The sequence below is a fragment of the Microtus oregoni genome, unplaced genomic scaffold (genome assembly GCF_018167655.1).
Source record: "Microtus oregoni isolate MIOR12 unplaced genomic scaffold, Mior012 000011F_ref0000422, whole genome shotgun sequence".
NCBI classification, from domain to species: Eukaryota; Metazoa; Chordata; class Mammalia; order Rodentia; family Cricetidae; genus Microtus; species Microtus oregoni.
The window spans coordinates 17,560,572-17,580,753 of record NW_024543070.1 but is presented as its reverse complement, the minus strand read 5'-3'; the positions used below and the strand labels follow the sequence as shown (position 1 = coordinate 17,580,753).

Sequence of the window (20,182 nt, the reverse complement as noted above, 5' to 3'; positions counted from 1 at the left end):
ACTGCTCAGCCCTTTATTGTTAAAATCTGCCAGTTTGTTTATTCATTTCATCATCAGATACTAAAAGGGGTGTTTTGTGGGATTTTGTTTGGTTTTGTCTTTTGTACTGGAGATCCAGGTCCTTGTGCATGCCAGGAAAGCCCTTTACCCCCAAGCTACAGACCACCACCCCCAGCCCTGCTTTTTTGTTTTCATTTGTTTTGAGACAGGGTGTATGTAGCCCAGGCTAATGCCTCCACACACACACAAGACAGGGTTTCTCTGTGTGACCCTGGCTGTCCTGGAACTAGCTCTGTAGACCAGGCTGGCCTCAAACTCACAGATCCGCCAAGCCATGAGCCACCTGCCAAGTGACAGTCAGTATAAACCATCACACTGGTTGGTGACTAAGAGTTTAAAAAAGGTATTCAGTGTATGTTCGTGATCCCTGTTTGGGCCAGGTACAGTGGTTCCCACTTGTAGTCCTAGCACCCAGAAAGTCATGATGGACCCTTAATTTCACTTTTACCCTGTTGTTCAACCCACCCTCCCTGAGAGAGGCACCTCTCTAAACCTTTCAGGCCAATGGTAGATTGACTCTGCTCCCTTGATGGTCTTGGAGTTTAGTTTTCCTAACAATAGTGTATGAATGTAAAAACCCCGAACGTCTACATCTCAGTTTTATTAGGACGATAAACACACATCATTGGGCTAACAGTTTAGTGGGGGCAGATCGACTATAAGCAAACAGGAATGTGTCAGTTGTGCTTGAGAACGATGGAGGAACATAAATCCCTCTAAGGAGAGGATGGTACGTTGAAGAATGTTCTGTGTGTGATGGGTTGATCAGGGAAGGCCTGCAGAGTAGACAAGATCTGTTTATGTGTGGGTCATATGTGGGGATTCAAACCTTGGACTTCTTGTCTGCAAAGCATGGGTTCTACCACAGAGCTACCACTCCCAGTTCTGAGTTATGTTTTAAATAAAAGATCATTCCGGTGAAGAAACGAGGTGGAACTAGGAAGGCAGGAGGCCTCCCAGAGTTTAGGACTGAGGGGATGCAGTGTTGGACTGGGTGATGATAGGGACAGTTACATACATACATTCAAAAAGCATAGCAGACAAAAGCTGCTGGTGGATTGGCTGTGGGGCATGAGAGCAGAACCAAAAACATCTTGTTCTTTCCAGGAGTGACAGATGCTTGCATGTATGGTACACAATTAAATCCCGAGTCTAGGACCTGACAATTAAACACATGTAAGTCCAGCCAGCCAAACGTCCTATACCAAAGTTCTAGCCTTTCTGTGTGAGAAGTAGTAAGCATTAGAACACAGTAACTAGTCCCAGCTCACAGTGTAGTCTTGGGCAAGTTCTACAACCCGAGACTCAGTTTCCTCTTTTAGAAAAATGAGATAACAATAGTACCCCCATCCTGGGTACAGAGTGAGAACAGAAGTCATAAATATTCCCGACACTGAGACAGCCTAGACAACTCCCATGTTAAACAAATCCCCAGTTAAAACAAGCAGACTAGAGAAGGGGGGAAATGGTTCCGTCAGTAAAGTGCAAACACAAGGATCTTAGTTTGTATCCCCAGGGTCCTTATACAAACCAATACACTGGTGTGTGTCTGTAATCCCAGACCCTTGGCAGGAGAGGCAGACGCAGGAGAATTCCTGAAGCTCATTGACCCACTAGCCTAGCCGAAATGAATTGATGAGCTCCGGGTCCAGTGAGAGACTCTTGTCTCAAAAAAACGAAGAGCAAGCTAGGCGTTAAAGGCCTACATGCCTTTAAACTCATCACGAAGGAGACAGAGACAGGTAGATTTCTGAGTTCTAAGCCAGCCAGGGCTATGTAGTAAGGTTTTGTCTGAGAAAAAAAAAACAAACAAACGAATAAATAATAAAGGAGAACAAACATGAAAGATACCCAAAGTCAACGTCTGATTTTCACACACATAAGAACAAAACAAGCAAGCCCAGTGCAGTGGTGCAAGCACTCGGGAGGCAAAGGCAGACAGATCTGAGTTCAAGGCGAGCCTGGTCTACATGGAGAGTTCCAAGGCAGATAGACAGGACTCCACAGTGATACCCTGTACAAAACAACAACAACAACAAAATTAAGCAGACCATGGAGTAAGGGTTATCTTTATTTGGATCACAAAGTATAAATATGAACGAGGTTTTGGAAATATAAGTTGTAACAGTTCATAAATGGCACCAGAAACTTCCATGGGGACCATAACAGTATTACAGTTTTGGTGAGACTGTATAGTTTTCTTACCCAAAACCTTCCCTACCACCAACGCTCTCTGTAGCAACTGATAGGTGATCAATTACCTAGAATAGCCAACTCCAACATTCCCTGCTCCTCCTCAGCCTTTTTCTTTCCTAATACCTTCTCCAAACTGTCCTCTGCCCTACCAGCCTCTGCATGGACTAGCACCAGAATGGCAGAAGGAAGGGAAATGACTTGACACAATTGGGGATCGGAAAGGGTGATGGAGGAAAAGGGACCAGGAAACTGAAGGCCTGGACGCCCAACATCTTCTGTGAGGACACAGGTAAACACCAATATCTATTACACATTGACGTCAGCACCGTGGGCTTGCAAAACACGAACAGTAGACAAAAGGCAAGACGGAAGTCCAACTCACAGAGTGGCTCTGCCCAAATCAATTCCTGCACTCTGACCGTACACAACCCCCCGGATACTCTGCTCCTGGGATATCTTCTGAAATGTAGACAGACAATAAATTACAACAGATGGGTTGCAGAGCACACGGGAGCGTGGCACACTGAGCCAGATGGTAGAGCTGCAAAGAGGTGGGCCAAAGTAACAGTCTAGGCACTTGAAATATTATTGTTAGATTGTTAAAAACTAAATAAATTAACATACATAGAATAAAATAAATATATAATTTAAGAGGCATTTTACAAACAAATAACAAAAAAAAAATAGTTGTTATTTTTCCCCTCTGGGTAGAAGTCCCAAAATTCAGAGTTCTTGGGCTTGTGGTATTTCACAGTTAGCTCATCAAATCCAGCGTGCTGGAGGGTCCAAACAGCAGATCCCTTGGGGCTACTTGAACATACAGCTTCTCAATTCTGTCGCTTTCTTCCAGTCCATAAATCATTCCTCCTTCCTCTCCTTTTTTCAGTCAAAAATCCTGGAGCATATGAAGTCTAGCTGGCACTTTAATCCAGAAGCTAAGTATTTAAACAAGCCGGTGGGTTCGGTGAGGGAGAGTCAGAAAGGCCTGGAGGGCTCTCCTGCTTCCACTGTTCTGATCGGGATCCCAGTGGGCACCGTCTGTTTGGCACTTGGAGGCTCTGATATTTTTGCAGAGCAATTTTGGGAGGCCCAGTCAGGGTAGCAACTGGGAATGAAGAAGTCTTCGCGGCTGCTTGTGAAGTCTTTCTCCTCTGCAGAACTTGTAATGAACCCCTGTCTCAGAGGTAGCCGTCCTCTGAAGGTTCCTGAAACACAGGAGGGAGGTATTTAAAGCTGGGTCCAACCTTATGAGATGCAAAGAGCATTCGGAAGGGGAGCTGAGGGCACTGCAACCTTGTAACCTAACTGGAGATGCCTCACCAAGTCTCTGAAGACCATTCTGCATCACAACTCGGACTCCTCCACAGCAGTAACCTGCCTCCTGCAACCCCCAATCAAAAGGATTCAGCACTCACTGAAACCTCCCCAAGACCCACCCACGCCTTGGCCTCTCTGTGCTGCCCAGGGAAAAGAGTGGACCGTTACCTTGAGCACAGGTCCTTCTCAGTGGGAATTAGTCATGCCCAGCTTCACTTTCTCTTCATTTTCCACATCATAACCTCCTCGCCTATGGTACCTGAGGAAGATAAAGGACTGTGAGCAGATGACAAAGTTCAGGTCCCACAGCCAGCCCTCAAAAGGAACTCCCATGATGCCTCTCCATTTCTTGAAAAAGCAGAGGGTATGGCAACTCATTGGTCTTTAGCCAAAACCTAGCTTTCCCAGGGGATTCCTGTCTCTACCAACACAACATTTCTATATTTATGTAAATATCTATGCATGCTTTTAGAGATGGCACCTCATAACCCAGACTGGTCTAGCATTTCCTATATAGCCCAGGCTGGCCTCATAGCAGCTACACACCTGTCTTCCCTGGCTTTCTTTATTTTAATATTATTTGGTTATCCAAATATCCTCACAGAGTATAATCCCTGAAAGATTATCATCAATAATATTATCCTTGCCTTTACTACCAAACCACACCCTAATGCCAGGAGAAAGAAATATTTAAGATGTGTCTCCATGGGTGAGTCACCAGGCCACAGAGTTAGGAAATGAACCCCGTGAGGAACAGAGGAACGGAACCTGTATGGCCTGGCAATAGGTACCTTGGGCTCTACCCACCGGCTTCACACTGTGTCAGACAAAATAGTTTCTCGAAAATATATAGTAACAAGCCGAAGGGTATGAGAAGAGGCTGTAGGCCTAAGTCCTAGGAGGAGAGAGAAGCGAGCGGTTTACAGAACTAGCCTTCACGGTCCCCAAACACTCACCTAAACATGAGAAGTCCCACTATGACAAGCAGACAGACAGACGACAGCACCACAGCCACCACAGCCAAGACTGTAGTGTGGTCATACGTTATTAAGCGATTCTCCACCGGTAGGGTCAGCCCATGACACCTCTCTCCATGGTAACCTGGGTGGCACCTAGAATAACAAGACGAAGACAGAGTTAAGGGTGTATGCACCCTCTCTTCCTCTCGCTCCACCCCACTACTCCTCAAGTCCCGCTTCAGGCGGGGAAAAGGCGAGGGAGGAGCTGGCGGTCTCCGTTTAGATGTATTCCACATGGGTCTAATCTATTACATCTGTACTAAGGTGTTTTGCTTAAGCCACTTAAGAGGACTTGAGCATCAGGGCTGATGGACTGAGTTGAGGGGATTCGGCATCACTCCCTCTAGAGAGGCCCTTCTACATTCTGACCCAGAAATAAACCCAGCCTTGCCCATCGATGCATCCAACATGCAGTCCCTCCCCGCCGCTGCTCAGTCTATTAATAGGCCCTGTCCCTGTGCCAGGAATCGTTTTTCTCGTTTCCTTCATTTAACTCCTAGCTCCCAACCTGGGAGCTAAGCTACAGCCTTTGGCCTCTGAACGCTGGACGCTGGACTCTCGGGCCTCCTCCATCACAGGACAAAGCAAACAGACTGAGATAACATCTTCCTGCCCAGCCACCCTGTCGCAGCCTGAAAGAATGTCAGAAACAATCCCTTGGCTCTTCTCGCTCAAGAAACACATCACGTGACAGCCGCCGCTTGGAACACAAAGCATTTCCTTGAAGCTCGTAGGAAGACTGCTGAAGAAACACGTTCACACCCCTTCCTTTTGAGCACCCCTGAGATCCTTTGATGTCGGTGGGAGCCCGTGCTACAGAAAGGTGGCATCGCTTCCCAAGGTCATGCAGCAGGGCAGCAGCATGGGCATGGATTCTAACTTGGCCAGCTCCCTCCACAACTGCTCACCCACCAGCTGGGGATCTTAGGCCAGCAGTTGTTGAAGGAGGCACCAAGTACCCAGTGGCCCTCCACTATGAACTGCATCTCCCTGGAGGAGGTTGTGCACCTGGAGCCTCGGAGCCTGGATGTAGCCCTCTTTCCCGATGGCAGGGCCCTGGGAGGGGTGGGGCTGGGTAGCACTCAGGACTATTTACACCTACTCCTGGGTATGGAGCAGCATAAAGACAGGTCAGGCCAACAAAGGACAGAATATCTTCTTTACCTAGCCTTTTCAGCATGTCTAACCCTTGAGTCGGAGTGGGGAAAATACATCCCTACCCTGCCAGGACCTAAAGGAAGCTCCTGGGAGTGTCCCTGGAAAATCATGTGTTCACAGAGATAAGGGGTCAACGAAATTAAGTAATGGGTCAAGTCTCATAACTAGGAAGCAGCAAGGCCAACATCAGAAGCCACTATGATTCTATGCACTCCCACTGCGAGGGACCAGGTAGCCTAAGAAAACCTATCTGGTAGGTCCTGGGCTGTCGGACCTGTCCACTGGCCATATTGCTGTCATTGTTGATTATTCACAGCTTTATGAATAAATAGAAAGTAATAAAGGCCGGCCGTGACCAAGCATCTGCACTAACTGCTCCACAGGGATTATATTATTTCATCTTTAGTGCTGGGGCCTGAACTCAGGGCCTTTGATTTCATTGGACATTTAAGGTCAAACCACCTGTGAAGCAGAAGCTGTGATCCCCATTTTCAAGCTGAAGGAGCCAGGGCTTACCCTCTGCTAAATAACATGCCAAAGTTACAGAGTTAGTGAGTAGTAGAGCCTAGATTAAACCTAGCAGTCTGGATGAGTTCAGCAACTACGCTATTCCTGGGGAAGGAAGCTGAAGCTCATTCTGTTTTGCACTTCCAAACCATCGTTCAAACCCCCACAGGTAGTTACTCAGATGATAGAAATAAAACTTGGCCTCAGAGTCCTGCAATTCAGTTATATAATCCTTCTACCACCTCTGTCCTGAGTCAAAAGGATAATAATGCAAATGTGCTAATATTACCCCACTTCTCCCTCCCTTCAAAGCCTGGCTTCCCCAGGGGAGGAGGCGGGCTGAGTACATTCCACATATCCCTGGATGCAGGGCAAGATCATGTGTCTTGACCCAAGCCAACACACACACATTCTTCAAACTAGGACTCGTTTCTCCTCTCTCTGTCTGTGACCCACTTTAGAAGAGGAGATCCTTCCGGGGTGCAGAGATCTTGTCAACACAGTCTAGCATATTTCCACAGCTACCCCTGACGTTGGAGGAAGCATCATTTGATAGAGGAGAGCATGATAAATGAGTTCCAGACCGGTTCTTCTATTTCTACCCAGGTGATCTTGGGTAAGTCACACTACTTTCCTAAACTCTAGTTTCCTCGTATCGAAACCAGAGGTAATAAAAGCCTACCTCGCTGGAGCATCACGACCAGCCCAGGCCCCACTTCGGTAGTTATTATAGAATCAAAGCAGAGGGGAAAGGCTGCATCTCAAGGAATGGGATGTTCAAGCCAGATGATGTCAAGAGAAGGGGGCCTCTGAATGCGAGCAGTAGGGACAGACCTGGGCGGCTCCAGGTCTGTCTCTCTTCTAGCTCAGTCCTTCCCGAACCAACTACCCCCAGGTTTCCTCCAGCTACAGGAAACTTTGCAGCCAATCTCTGGGTCAACAGCCAGTCAGAAATCCAAGAAAACTGCTCTTTGAGGGAAACTTTTGGCTGGTGACACAGAAGGGTTTTCCTGTTAGTGGTGGCTGTCAGAGGCTGGTTTAGGAAGCCAGCTAGCCTCAAGTTCACCACAGCAGCCAGGACACACCCTTGCTGGCAGTGTCTGGGTCTAAAGTAGAGGAGAAGCCACAAAAAGGGACACAGATGTAGGTGCACAGATGTCACATTGCCCCAAACCAGGATCTCTGTTGTCAGAGAACCCACCCTATAAAGTGTACCTAGGAAGCTGACAGAAAGTCTTCTGGTCACTTGCTGCGCCCTGAGACTAGTAAAATCCTAATGGGTGTTCTAGGACAACAGCTGCCCTCCATAAAATCCTGTTCAACTCCACAAGGACAGGGACAGAGGAGGAAAGCCAACACCCAGTGAGGCCTGGGAGCATGAAAAGCATGCTGGGATAGGAGTGAGACCCTATCTTCTTCCCATGGATTTATTTAGATGTTGATCTCATGCAAATAACTTCCTACTCACTCTCTGTGGCTTCCTCATTTTTCAAGTAGAGAGAGAAAGTTTTGCCTTCCCTCCCAGAAAAGGAGGCTTTTGGAAACCCCAAGAGACCATCTGTTTTCATCCCTTCCAACAGTGTACGGCACCACATGAGTGCTCATCATGCCTGCTGGGCTGAACTAGATGTAAAGGCAAACAATGAAGACCTCGAAGAAACAATACCAATATGATTACCATCACTATCCCTAGAGCCACTGGGAAGGTGGCCTTACACAAGCTTTTTTGGGTTTTCTGAGCTTAGAAGGTCAGGGGAGTCCTGCTTCTCGACTGATCAATGGAAGCCCTGCACATCTATTTGCCAAACCACCCTGGAGCACAAACAGCCTGAGCCAGTGTGGCTAGACAGACCCCTGGCTCTAGTCCATCTCGACTGCCCTCAGAGTCACTTTCTCCTCCCTGAGCTAATGATGCCATCTCGCATGTGTAAGACAAACATTTCCTGTCCTGTTCCAGGACACTGGGAAGGAGCAGACAGAGATCCTGCCTCTCCAAGACACTCAGCTCTCGCCCAGGGTTGTCACAGGAAGGGACACACTGACTGGGAAGGTGGGAAGCAATGGGTCTGTCTACCAACTGCTAAATACAGGACAGATCTGCTGTGTAGGGTTAGATGGGACAAGGATGCTTTCAAAGCCAAAGGACCCATGCCAGTCACAGGTGGAAGAGGTGCCATACAGAATGGGCCACAGAGTACACACAACAGCATCCTGGACCGTCCAGGGTCTCCTAGGAAGGGTCACAGGGCTCCAAGAGTCTGTGTCTCACTTGACAGGGAAGATATGGAAAGTGGTCTGATGTGGGGTACTGGCCTCAGGCAGAGTGGTGACATTATACCTGCCAGAGAGCAGGTATAATCCCTGAGGGGCTGCCAAGGTGGCCGCTTGCTGGGTTTGGCCTATGAGAGAACAATGATCCCACGACCCCTCCACCCACACTCCTGCAAACCGAGTTAGGTTCCTGTGAATCCTGCACAAAGAAAACCTTCTCTAGCCCATTCTTCTAGACAAGATCAATATCCTCTGTGTCTCCCACATCCTTCTGTCCCGTCTGGGTGAAAAAGTAAAGAGTAGGGGTTTCAACTCATTCTACACGACGGTTCCTGTCTTGTAGTCCTGCCACGCATTAGTATCAGCCCGCATCTACTCATTTGCATGCTCGCATGCACTTGAGTACACACGCCTGCACAGCATGTGACTTCAGGCACCTACATCAGCTCCACTCCTTCTAGGAACCGACTCAGCCATGTTTCCTATTGGCTTTCCTTCCCCGAGAAGGGTCCAAGGCCAGAACGAAGGCCCTCCTTCACCAGTGTCAGCTCTCCTGGACACACGCTCAGTTATGGGTGTGCACGAGGAAATGTCCTGAAGGATTGGGGAGCGTCACAAACCCATGCCACAGGAAATTGCATCCTCTTTGGTGGTAGCGGGGACTTCCGCTGACTAAAAATGTGTCCCTTCCTTTGAACTTCCTCTCAGAGGTTGAAAAGAAGCTGGGTGAAATTATGAATTCAAGGAACAGTGACAAAGAGAGCCTGTGGCCGACAGAGCTGATGAGATTGGTTCTGGGACCACTTACTTGCATGATGGAGCCCGGAGGTCCTTTACGTATTTGCATTCCCCGTGGATGCAGAAGTCCTTGTATTTCCTAAGACATGGGTCTCTCTTCTTTCCTAATCCCTTGCCTTTCTTCTTTTTTTTCCCGTTCTTTTCTTTGCTTGGCGTGACTAGAGCTTGAGGCTTGGAGGAGAAAGCAACTGCAGGAAGAAAGGTACCCAGTTAAGCCTCTCAACTGTGTCCTTTGGAAAAAGTATCTTCAGATCTAAGCCAGGCTGACCTCAAACCCCCCATCCCTCCCATCCCAGTGTCTGAAACACGGAAATTACAGACGGGTACCCCCCCAAGCAATGAGGGTGTACACGCTATTTGATCCCACCTAGAGTCAGAGACCTGGGAAAACTCTTTAAGAACTACCAGAAAGAGGAAGCTTTGGGAGGAAACAGAAGTTGGGTTGGGTTCCAAGGAAGAAGAGCCTCATTCTAAGAAAGCCAGAGAAACTGTGGTTCACTGAGCAAAGCTACCGGCCTCGCGCTCGCGTCCTGCCCACCTTCTACCCCATCTGCGACTCCCCCACATCTACTTGGTTCTATTTTAGCCTTCAGTCAGCCTCATTTCCTGACACCGTACTCCGTGACCCACTTGCAGGAAGATAGTGTCACAGGCAAAGATGGCTTTGGGGTAAGGAACTTGGTTGTTTGGGGGTATAAAGCTTCTGAAATAGGAGCGTCTAAAACTTTATAGCCCTTCACAGGAGCTCCCATTCACATCAGGGAATGTTTGGTGCAGACCTAGCTCTGAAACAGCAAATGGGCCATCCCTGATTTAAAAGACCTTTTTCAAATATCTATTTAGATTTATTCCCAAATGTCCTATTTATACCTGGGATAGGGAGGGAGGTTACAATATGTACAAGAAACCATGCAGAAGGAACTGGACTATGATATCCCCCTCTTCTTTCCATACTGTAGGGACTGGGGGAGAACCACCTCACATCCACCTGGAACCTGCCATTAGCCCAGGACTCTGGTGCCAGCCTGTCCCATCCCTGAACCCCACAGTTACAAGGTGCTCACTGTTCACAGCTACAGCTTGTGTCTGGCAGAAAGGGGAACATGATTAAGTTAAGACTAGGGACACAGAATCCTCAAGACAAATGAGACTTCAACAATGCCAGGGCACTTTCAAGATGAAAACCATAGCATCCCCAGAAGGCAGGGACTTGTCCCGGGGCAGTGCAGGATTGCGGTCAGAACTGGGGTCTCTAGTCCTGTTCCAGGCTCCTTTAGAGTTCAGAGAGTGATGTAAATGGCCAGAGAAAGCCAGTTATTGGGTCTCCAGGGAAAGCAGAGCAGGAGGACCCAAAGCAAGCAGAGAGAATAAGAAGATTGACAAGTTAGGCTCCTGCCGAGGAGAGGGAGCAGTGAGTCAGGTTGGCAGAGGTATGAGGAGCAGCCATGTGGGTGGGGGGTGAGTCACTGCCCAGCCCAGCCCTACCCAGCCTAAGAGAGAGCCAGGAGAATCCAGACTGTTGAGGACATGGGTGACCCCAAGGGTCCACTGTAGAGAGGATGAAATGTGGGACCCTGGCCTCAGTTTTGGAGCAGAATCTTGACTTGGGCAAAGCAGAGCAAGCACCTCAGGAAACCTTGGGCGAGGAGGGAGCAAGGAGGCGGAGCAGCAGGTGGGCTGAACAGGTGTGTCTACTTCTGACCAAATATAGTCATTCCGGGGCCACAGGGCTCAGGGCTGGCTCCACCTCTGAGAATCACTGTAAGTGGCCACTGGGTTCTGGACTCTGCCCAGTCCCTGTGTTCAGTCACAGATCCAGGCTACAGAATCACACATAACTCTTTCCTCTGGGAGTCTCCTTAGAGATTCCAGTGGGCAGGAAGTCTACAAGTTTCAGATCTACAGCATTTCAAGACAGCCTCCTAGAGGCCCAGCACTCACCCTTCATTGCCAGCTGCAGGGCTACTAGCCTCGTTCACCTAAGCCAAGAGTTCCTCGCTGCCCTGTCTTTCCTAACCTGGAGAAAGGTGGAAGGAGACTAACACTGCACACTTTCCAGGCTCTCACCTAGTATCTCTTTTTATATAGAATCACCACATATATAAACATACTTTAGACAGGACTTGCACACCCTCCCCCCTTTTTTGCATAGATAGTCTAGCGAAGCACAGGGGAGTGGTGAGTGCATGTCTTTTATCTCAGCGCACCGAAGACAGAGGCAGGCAGATCTCTTTGAGTTTGTGGCCAGCCTGATACACCAAGCAAGTTCCAGGACAGCCAAGCTACACAGAGAAGCCCTGTCCTGAAACACCCCGCCCCTAAAAATAAGAAACTCTAGAAAAAGCATCTCAGCCATGCCTTTCTTCTAGCATCTAGCTTACCTCCGACGACAACCTGCCTCTTTCAGTTTGCTCCAAAGTATACAGAAGTAAGAGCCCACACCATATGAGACCAAAGATAGCACTATATTGCAGAAACCCCAACTCCAATCAGTCCAGGAGCTTTACCTTGAACATCCCCTCAAGGGGTGGGTGGGGGCAACTGAATAAATCTCAGGCCTGTGCATTCTTCAGCTGCAAACAGCATCTAAGGTTAGGCTACCTCCATACCCACCTTTGAAAAGATCCGGATCTGTCTCTACTAAGTCCTGGACTTCCTGAGCACGACCGTCTCCCGTGGGTAGCAGCTGGTCTGTGGATCCAGTGGGAGAGTCGGGGTTGCTGGTTGCTGCCGCCAGACCTCTCCGAAGCCGCTCCAGACTCTCACCGGTCACCAATGCGGACAACACTGGGCAAGGGAAGAGAGGAGGCCACATCAGTCCCACCGCCTAGACCCCGCACCACCAAGCAATCGAGGTCCACGCCCGCTCTCTAGGGCGCACGGGCCCCACCAAGTGGTCCGCTAGGGGAGGAGGTGGGAGGCAACGCATCGACCTTCCCACGTGTCCCCCGCACGGTGCCCCCACCCCACTCCCTACCTCGAAGACATCAGCTGCCCTCTTACCTGCGGCCAGAAAGAGCTTCAGCATCACCGACGGCAGCAGCTTCATGGTCCGGAGCCTGGCGGAGACGGCGAGGCAGCGATCACTTTGGATGCAGCGGCAGCTGGACGCCTGCACCGGGGCCAGGCGGCGGAGGGCAGCGAGATTCCACCGGGCAAGGTCTGCCCGCTTCTGGGTGCGATCCTGCCGAGGTGCCCTGCGGCCGCGGTAAGTCTGTCTGTTCGGAGTCGGTCCGCTCGTCCGCCCAGCCCTTGTACGCCCGTCAGGCCGACCAGTCACGTACCGCGTGCAGCTCCCGGGGCCGACTGAGCGCTCTCTGGCAGCGCGCGACCGGGAATAAGGCTCCTGGAAAAGCAGTGGAAGCCCCGCCCCACCCGGCCCCGCCCCCTCCTCTCCCCCTCCCGCGCCAGGCCGGGCCGGGCCGCAGGCGCTGCCCCGGTCTAGGCAGTCTCGGCGGGAGGACCCGGAGGCGCTCACATTTTTGGGACCAGGCCAGAGCAGCCGTGGCCGGAGTGTGGGTGTAGGGCGAATGACCAGCAGGTGGCGAAGCCAGGATCTTACCTTTCCTCCAACGCCGGGCGTGCTGCAGCCTAGTGAAAGCTGAGCTGAGAGCTGTTCCCGGCCTGCGTCCCTGCATCTTTTGACAAATCCCTGTTCCATACTAGATATCTGCATTCAGAAGCCTACCGACACAGCCAGCAGTAAATAATATTTCGTTTATCGTTTAAAAAATAGATATACGAATGCCAGCTAGTCTCCTGAGGGCAAAGTGACCAGATCTGAAGTTGTGGTCATTTGATGCCAATCCAGCAACAGCAAAGGAAGTTAGGAGTGGCTTCCACTGCTTTCCCCCAGGGGACATAGTCTACTTTAGGATTTCTGAGCTATGCAACATAATTCCCAGGTTTTTGCGATCAGAAAGACACAGATTATGGGACAAGCTTCATACTCTTTCTTAGATATTAAGACCACTCTCTCAAACATAAGCTCTACTCTCAAAGGACCCAAGCGGCTAACCTAGATGAGTATGTGCAACCCCTGCCAGATTGATGTTTCTCTTTCAACTGGTGTATTTACGGGGAAGGGGGTCGTCCGGAGTCAATGTCCTGACTCAAATAATGATTCCCTCAGTAAGTATTTCAGCTCCCGGGGACGTGCTGGGTAGGGAGTTTGACACAGGGCTGGGTTGGCATTCAGAGCCCTCAAATTGTGCCAGACGGAGCACTTGCCTGATTCAGCCATGTGTAGGGATAAAAACAGGCCTGCTATTTATACACTGTCTATCCCATTCTTTATCCCCACTCCACCCCCGCCTTTGCAGGGGTCAGTCTGGCTCGTCCCCTCTTAATTTTCCCCATACATTCCCGGGTCTAGGTTTCCACAGTGCACTGCTGTGTCTACAGACTTAGATTGCTACTTATGTGTGACCTTGGATAAGATAATGGAGTTTATATCGTAGGGAGGAAGATATTTTGTTTTATTTAATGCGTATGGGTATTTGCCCACATACACGTCTGTGTACAACATACCTGCCTGGTGCCCACAGAGGTCAGAAAAGGATATCAGATCCCCTGGGACTGGAGTTACAGATGGCTGTGAAACCCTGTGTGGACATAGTTAATCAAACCTGGGTTCTCTGGAGGAGCATCCAGTGGTCTTGACTGCTGAGCCATGTCTCTAGCCCCTGATACTTGGTTCTACTGAGCCCTGGTCTCTACATATCCTGAATGGAAATGACGGTAGTCACACTAACGAGGGCAGCGTTGTAGAGAGCTTTCTGAGGGCTGAGGAGGAAGCACACATAAGGCAGAAATGGGACAAGCTCTGGGTAAACTGCTGTTGTCACCACTGGACACTTCACCTTGGTTACTTCTTTTCCTTAGACACCCTTTTCCCTCCCTTCCCTAGACACCCAGTCTGACCAGGCGTAGACAAATGGTTCTCAGACGGAAGCTTACTTCTCACCTATTTGGCAAAAAGCCACCTTGGTTTCCTCTGGGTGCTCGGTATCGGGTCCAGGACCTCGGCAGATGGCCACCACCCCAGCCACACCTTCCCCTCCTCCAGCAGGTGTCTGACTGCCTTCTTAAAACTAAAGCCATCAAGGGGTCAGGGTTCTCCCCAGGGAAGGGTGGAGGGAACTATTTCCTGACATATGACCAAGTCACTCCCCTTCCCCCTCCCACCTCACACCCTGCTCTCCTGTCCTAGCCTGCTTCTTCCTTCCTATGTTAGGTCCTTCCGCCTCACCCCCACGTCAGCTCAACCTCACCAGGGCAACTCCAGGCTTTCATCACACCCAGGAGCCTCACCCTATCCAGATCTGTGTGTCAGGTTTTACAAGGAAGGGCCTGGAGAACAGAAGACGAAAGACCTCTGAAATGGACTTGGGATAGTCACTTCCCTTCCCAGAAGTGCAGACAGCCTGGGACCAGAAGACTGAGCAAAATAAAACAAACTACAGAATGGACATGCAACTCAGTGGTAGAGAATTTACCTAGCATGTGCAAAGCCCTGGGTTTGATCTTCAGCTCCTCAAAAGGGGCAAATAAGAAAAACCACCACCACTAACACCACCAACACCAACAACAACACCAACAACAACAAAAGCAAATCCCTGGGCACAGAGATACATACCTGTGACCCCAGCACCCGTAAGGTGGAGGGAAGAGGATCTGGAGTTAGTTCAAGGTCATCCTCAATTATACGTTGAATTTTAGTCCAGTCTGGACTATATGAGGAACATCTCAATCATAATTCATCCCGGGATGGCCTCATATGGCTTAGTCCATAAGCATTCATGGAACACCTTTCAGATGCTGGGGAGTGAAAGAGTGCTAAGATGAGCATTCAAATGCTGTGCCAGAAGATGGGCTCTGGTGCCCGTACTCACACCTTAGATCTGGTGATGGATTAGCAAAATCTTATCTGAAAAAGCAATAAGTAGACAGGCCTGTGTCTGTGACAGAGCACTCCAAGTCGCGTCAGCAGTGCCAAGCGTAGGCTACAGAAACAAGCTTGACGCATGCAGAGAGTAGCGGGAAGACCAGAGAAGCAGTGATAGGAAATCACAGTGGGACAAAGGCCAGGTCAGAGAGTGGAGGGCATGGGGGATGTCAGAGTAGACAGTGAGTCTTATTCCCTGTCATTGTGAGAATTCAATGAGATAGGAATGGAAAACCAGAGTTATACAAGAATGTTCCACGTTCGTTTTTCCTCTTACCCAGGGCCCTTTTCCTGCTTTGGTTGTCAAGGACCAGAGACACAATCCTAAGCAGAGTTCTGATGGGCAAGTTTGCTTTCTTTAACTATCCACTGAGTGTGAGCAAACTGAGGCTTGGAGACTGACTAGCCTTTTACTACCAGTGAGTCAAAGGGGAACTAATCTAGAGCAGACCATGGCATCCTGTTTCCCAGCCCAGGCTGGGTTCCCAGGCAGCTAGAAAGGCAGGCTCCTTGGGACTCCAAGGGCTGCTGACTCACTGCTAAAGCAGTAAGTCCTTGATTTGAGAACTCTTGCATGCCAGTGTAGAGGAGCTGGGAGAAAAGCAGCTACACGAAACTGGAGTGGGGCGGGCATGAGGGGTGCTCTTGGAGAGAGGCGGGCATGAGAGGTGCTCTTGGAGAGAGGCGGGCATGAGAGGTGCTCTTGGAGAGAGGCGGGCATGAGGGGTGCTCTTGGAGAGAGGCGGGCAAGAGGGGTGCTCTTGGAGAGAGGCGGGCATGAGGGGTGCTCTTGGAGAGAGGCGGGCATGAGGGGTGCTCTTGGAGAGGGACCACTCATGATCCCTTCCCCTCTGTGGCTGGGATATATACTTTGTTCATGGATTCCCCTCAACCTGACTGTGCATCACAATCACCAGGGAATATATTAAAAGCCCAGCCGTAGTGGTGGTACAGACCTTTAGTCCAAACACTTGGGAGGCAGAGGCAGGTGGATGTGAGTTCAAGACTAGCTTGGTCCTGGTCTACAGAGAGAGTTCCAGGACAGCCAGGGCTACACAGAGAGACCATGTCTTGAAACACAAAGCAAAACAAAGAAGACCTAGACTCAAGGTTGGGGATGTAGCTCCATGGATGGGCACATGCCAAGCACGTACAAGGCCCTGCACTATAAAAAACAACCAACTAAACAAACAAAAGGTAAAGGCAGATATGGTGGTACATGCCTATAATCTCAGCACTTGAGACCAAGACAGAAATGTCAAGATTTCAAAACCTGTTGGAATTGAAACCTCTGAGGCAGGGGCAGAATGTGTATCTGAGTAGAGATACACATTCTTGTGCTCAGTGCTTAGCTTGTGTTGCCTTACTTGGTCCTCCGACATCAGATATGCTAGTGACGTCACCCCCATCTTAAAGGATTAGAGCTCGAAGATGTTAGTAACAGCTCAGGGTCACCCAGCTAGGATCACTGTGGCTGACCAACTCGCAACCCTCTTTGATTTGAGCTTCTAGCTTCAGTTTCACCATAGCTGAGCAAGAGGGTAGAAGACAGGGGCTTCCCCTCTGCCTCTGCAGACAAGGGCATCATCAGCTTTACTGAGGGAGTCCTGGGGTGCAGTAACTGGGCTGAAAGGGGGTTTGAATGAGAGCAGTGGAGCAGTGAAATGGATACACACCTAGGAACCACACAACTCTGAGTTCCAGTTTGAAGTTTGGTGCTCATTTTTGCTTTTTTTTTTCCCTCAGCTCATTTTGCATTTTTTTTTTTTTTTGCTCTATTTTATTCATTGGTCTTGAAATCCTTGCTGGAGTCATTTCTTGCCTTCCCTCATGTGGGTCCCAGATATTAAACTCAGGCCCTTAGGCTTGACAGCGGACCTCACCTGCTGAGCCACCTCCCAGCCCTCTTATTAAGCTTTCTAACCTGCAGCAAGTTATTCAGTGTCTTCTCATACAGTTTATACATCTAAAGCTGAGGGCGATGATAGTGATGGATATCACAGGGCTCTTGTGATGGCTAGATCAGATCACATGTATAAAACAGAATATGATGTCTGACGTAAACTAGGTGGTAGGTGGCTAATGACAGTGGTTACTATGAACGAATTCACCCTCCCCTTCTCCATTTTTCTTCCCAAGTGGGGATTTGATACATATCCATGCACGCAACACTTCCTGTGCCCTGCTTCAAGACTTAGATTCCTCACTTGAAAAAACGAGGTGTTGTTAGGCTATGGTGGTGCTTGCCTTTAATCCCAGCACTTGGAAGGGGCAGAGGCAGGCAGATCTCTGAGTTACAGAGTGAGTTCCAAGACAACCAGGACGGTTACACAGAGAAACCTTACCCCAAAAATATAAAAAGAAGAAAAAGAAAAAAGAAAAGAAAGAAAAAAAATGAAGGTTTAAATAATTGTGCTATGTCTAGGGCCAGGGAAATCCATCATGCTTTTTTATTTTTATATTTTTTCTTGTCGTGCTGCTATCAGAAGGCTTGCTGAGACAGTTCTCTGACAATCTAGAGTAGCTAATCTAAAACACTGATCTGCCCTGGACCAGCCTTCTTTGGAGATGATGTGCTAGAGATGGCCATGTGTTACAATGAGGTAGAAAATTACAAATTTGGAAGCCTCATCCTAAGAACAGCAGTTCTGACTCAGAGTTCACACAAAAGCTTGTGGGCAGAGGATTTGATTGTGTCCTAAGCAACCCTAGATCTCTTTTGGGTTGGGGAGAGTGATTAAAGAGCCCTTCTACTAGGGATGCTTTAGCAACAGGTAGCCAGGAGGCTGGAGTCACCCAAACTCAGACGGCCAGGATGAACGATCACGATTCCCTGTCTCTGCCTGGTTTCTCTTAGCCTATCTGAGTCAGCTCATCATGCAATTTTAGAATGTTGAATTCTGGCCTTTCTTTGGGGTCCCCTGCATCCTTTTATGCTGGCCTGAGGCATTTGGTAGTGAATACTCCATCCTGGGAATGGCCATGCTCCGATTCCTGAGGGGGGTCAGGATTTGAATAATATAAAGAATAGGGATGGAGTGGTAGGATGAAGCTTTGGTAGAAACATCTGGAAATCCACAACACTCAGCCAGGAAAGGACATTTATAATATTCCCTATTCTCTCCCATTCATTTCTATTTCCAACTGCATTTCTGTGACTTTATCCTTCAGCCATTCCATAACACAGACGACTTTATGCTGGCAGGAAGGGTGCAAAGGATTTCCCCTTCCTCAAACAGTCCAGCTCCTTTGTCAAGCCTTAGATTCCTCATATTAAAAAAAAAAGAGAGAGGGGTTCAAGCAATCATGCCATGTGCAGGCATTGGCCATGGAGATCCATCTTGCGTTATTTTGTCACGGTGCTTTCAAAGGCTTGCCGGGACAATCCCCAGATTATGTAGTGACTGATCTACAGGCGTTATAGCTTTCGTCTGTGACTAATCTCTTTGCTGGTAAGTTAAGGCCAGGCTAGTGGTGCTGCATGCCTTTAATCAGGAGGCGGAGGCAGCAAATCTCTGTGTTTGAGGCCAGTGTGGTCTACAGAGTGAGTTCCAGGACAGGCAGGAGTTACGCAAAGAAATCCTGTCTCAAAAACCAAAAATCAAAAACAAACAAATAGACAAAAGCATCCACTTAGGGTGCTCTTGAGAGAATTGAAGCAGATAGTCTCGGAAGTGCTTAGGAAAATGCAGGGCTCCGGGTGAATAAGTTAAGCACTGTCGTTAATTTTTCCAGTGCTTAACCTTGGAATGCAGTCACACCATACCCCGTACCGGAAACATGCATGTTCAGCTCCTCATTGGTATGCAGTTACGGGGCAGCAATTTAACAGTTTAACAGCCATCTACAGTAGACAATGGTTTAGGAAGGAAAAGATACCGCCCCCTAAAGGACACTCTAGGAATTTGTGGGGAGTTTTTTGTTATCAGGTAATTTTTAAGACATCTGAGCAAAAAAGGGGCCAGAGATGCATAGCTAAGGATTGTGCCCAGCCAGGTGGTGATACACAGCTGTCCTGCAATTCCAGCACATGGAAGGGGAAGACAGACAGATCTCTGCTGAGTTCAAAGCAAGCCTCTTCCACGCAGTGAATTCCAGGCCACGCAAGAGTACATAGTGAAACCTGTCTAAATAAACAAACAAAAAAACAAAAAAAACGAGAGGCCTCAGCCCTAAATGGGATGTTTAGAGCATATTCCTCCCTCAAGGCTCAGGGACCTGCACAGAAAAGGGGACAAAAGTATCTGTAAGAGCCAGAGCTGGTAATGACTTCAAGGCAGCCGTGTTTTCCAGACATAATAGGGCAGATACCTATATGAACTCAGTGATTGTGACACAACACACAAAACCTGTACAATTTCAAGCCAGAAAAAATGTCCCAGCATGGAGGGAGAAGGTGGACACCAAATCTTACCCCTAGCTTAGGAGTCATTGGTGATTGGTTTTGAGGAAGGGAAAGTCAGTTTTCTTTAATGGTGTGACACCGGGCATGTCAGGACAGACCCCATGCCCAGAGGAATCGGTCAACACAAATGGACTTGATGAGTTCAAAGACAGAGAAACAGAACAAGAAGTTGGGTTATAGGGAGGAGTTGGGGGTGGGGGAGGAGAGTCAATGTGATCAAAACAACTGCATGAAATTTTCAAAGAATTCATTAAAAAATTACCAAAAACCATAAAAACAAACAGAGAAATAAAACGAAACACCAAAAAGAAGGGGCTGGAGAGATGGCTGCTCTTCCAGAGGACCTGGTTTCAATTCCCAGATCTCACATAGCTGCCCCAATTGTATAATTCCAGTACCAGGGGATCTAACGCCATCTTCTGGCTTTTAAGGGCACTGCATGCACATAGCAGACATACGAGTAGGGGGCACTCATAAAATAAATCTTAAAATACATAAAATGGA

The 20,182-nt window shown here is 48.8% G+C and overlaps 1 protein-coding gene across 1 annotated transcript; it reads right to left on the bottom strand.

The window, feature by feature from the left end:
* Positions 1 to 2,113: 2,113 nt before the first annotated feature.
* Positions 2,114 to 12,632, bottom strand: LOC121453319 (proheparin-binding EGF-like growth factor). The gene is made up of 6 exons (XM_041659995.1): positions 12,330 to 12,632; positions 11,940 to 12,113; positions 9,337 to 9,514; positions 4,530 to 4,685; positions 3,742 to 3,832; positions 2,114 to 3,461 (listed from the first exon to the last, which is right to left on the bottom strand). The coding sequence occupies exons 1-5, from the start codon at positions 12,373 to 12,375 to the stop codon at positions 3,760 to 3,762; spliced, it is 627 nt and encodes a 208-aa protein (XP_041515929.1). The 5' UTR covers positions 12,376 to 12,632; the 3' UTR covers positions 2,114 to 3,461; positions 3,742 to 3,759.
* Between the last annotated feature and the right edge of the window lie 7,550 nt (positions 12,633 to 20,182).

What these genes read in the sequence shown, in the direction of transcription:
- LOC121453319 (XM_041659995.1), bottom strand. Translation starts at nt 12,375, where the DNA reads ATGAAGCTGCTGCCGTCGGTGATGCTGAAGCTCTTTCTGGCCGCAG. An exon ending in GAAGCTCTTTCTGGCCGCAG is followed by an intron (nt 12,114 to 12,329) that starts GTAAGAGGGCAG and finishes TCCCTTGCCCAG; the next exon opens with TGTTGTCCGCATTGGTGACC. An exon ending in CTCCGGGCTCCATCATGCAA is followed by an intron (nt 4,686 to 9,336) that starts GTAAGTGGTCCC and finishes TTGTTATTCTAG; the next exon opens with GTGCCACCCAGGTTACCATG.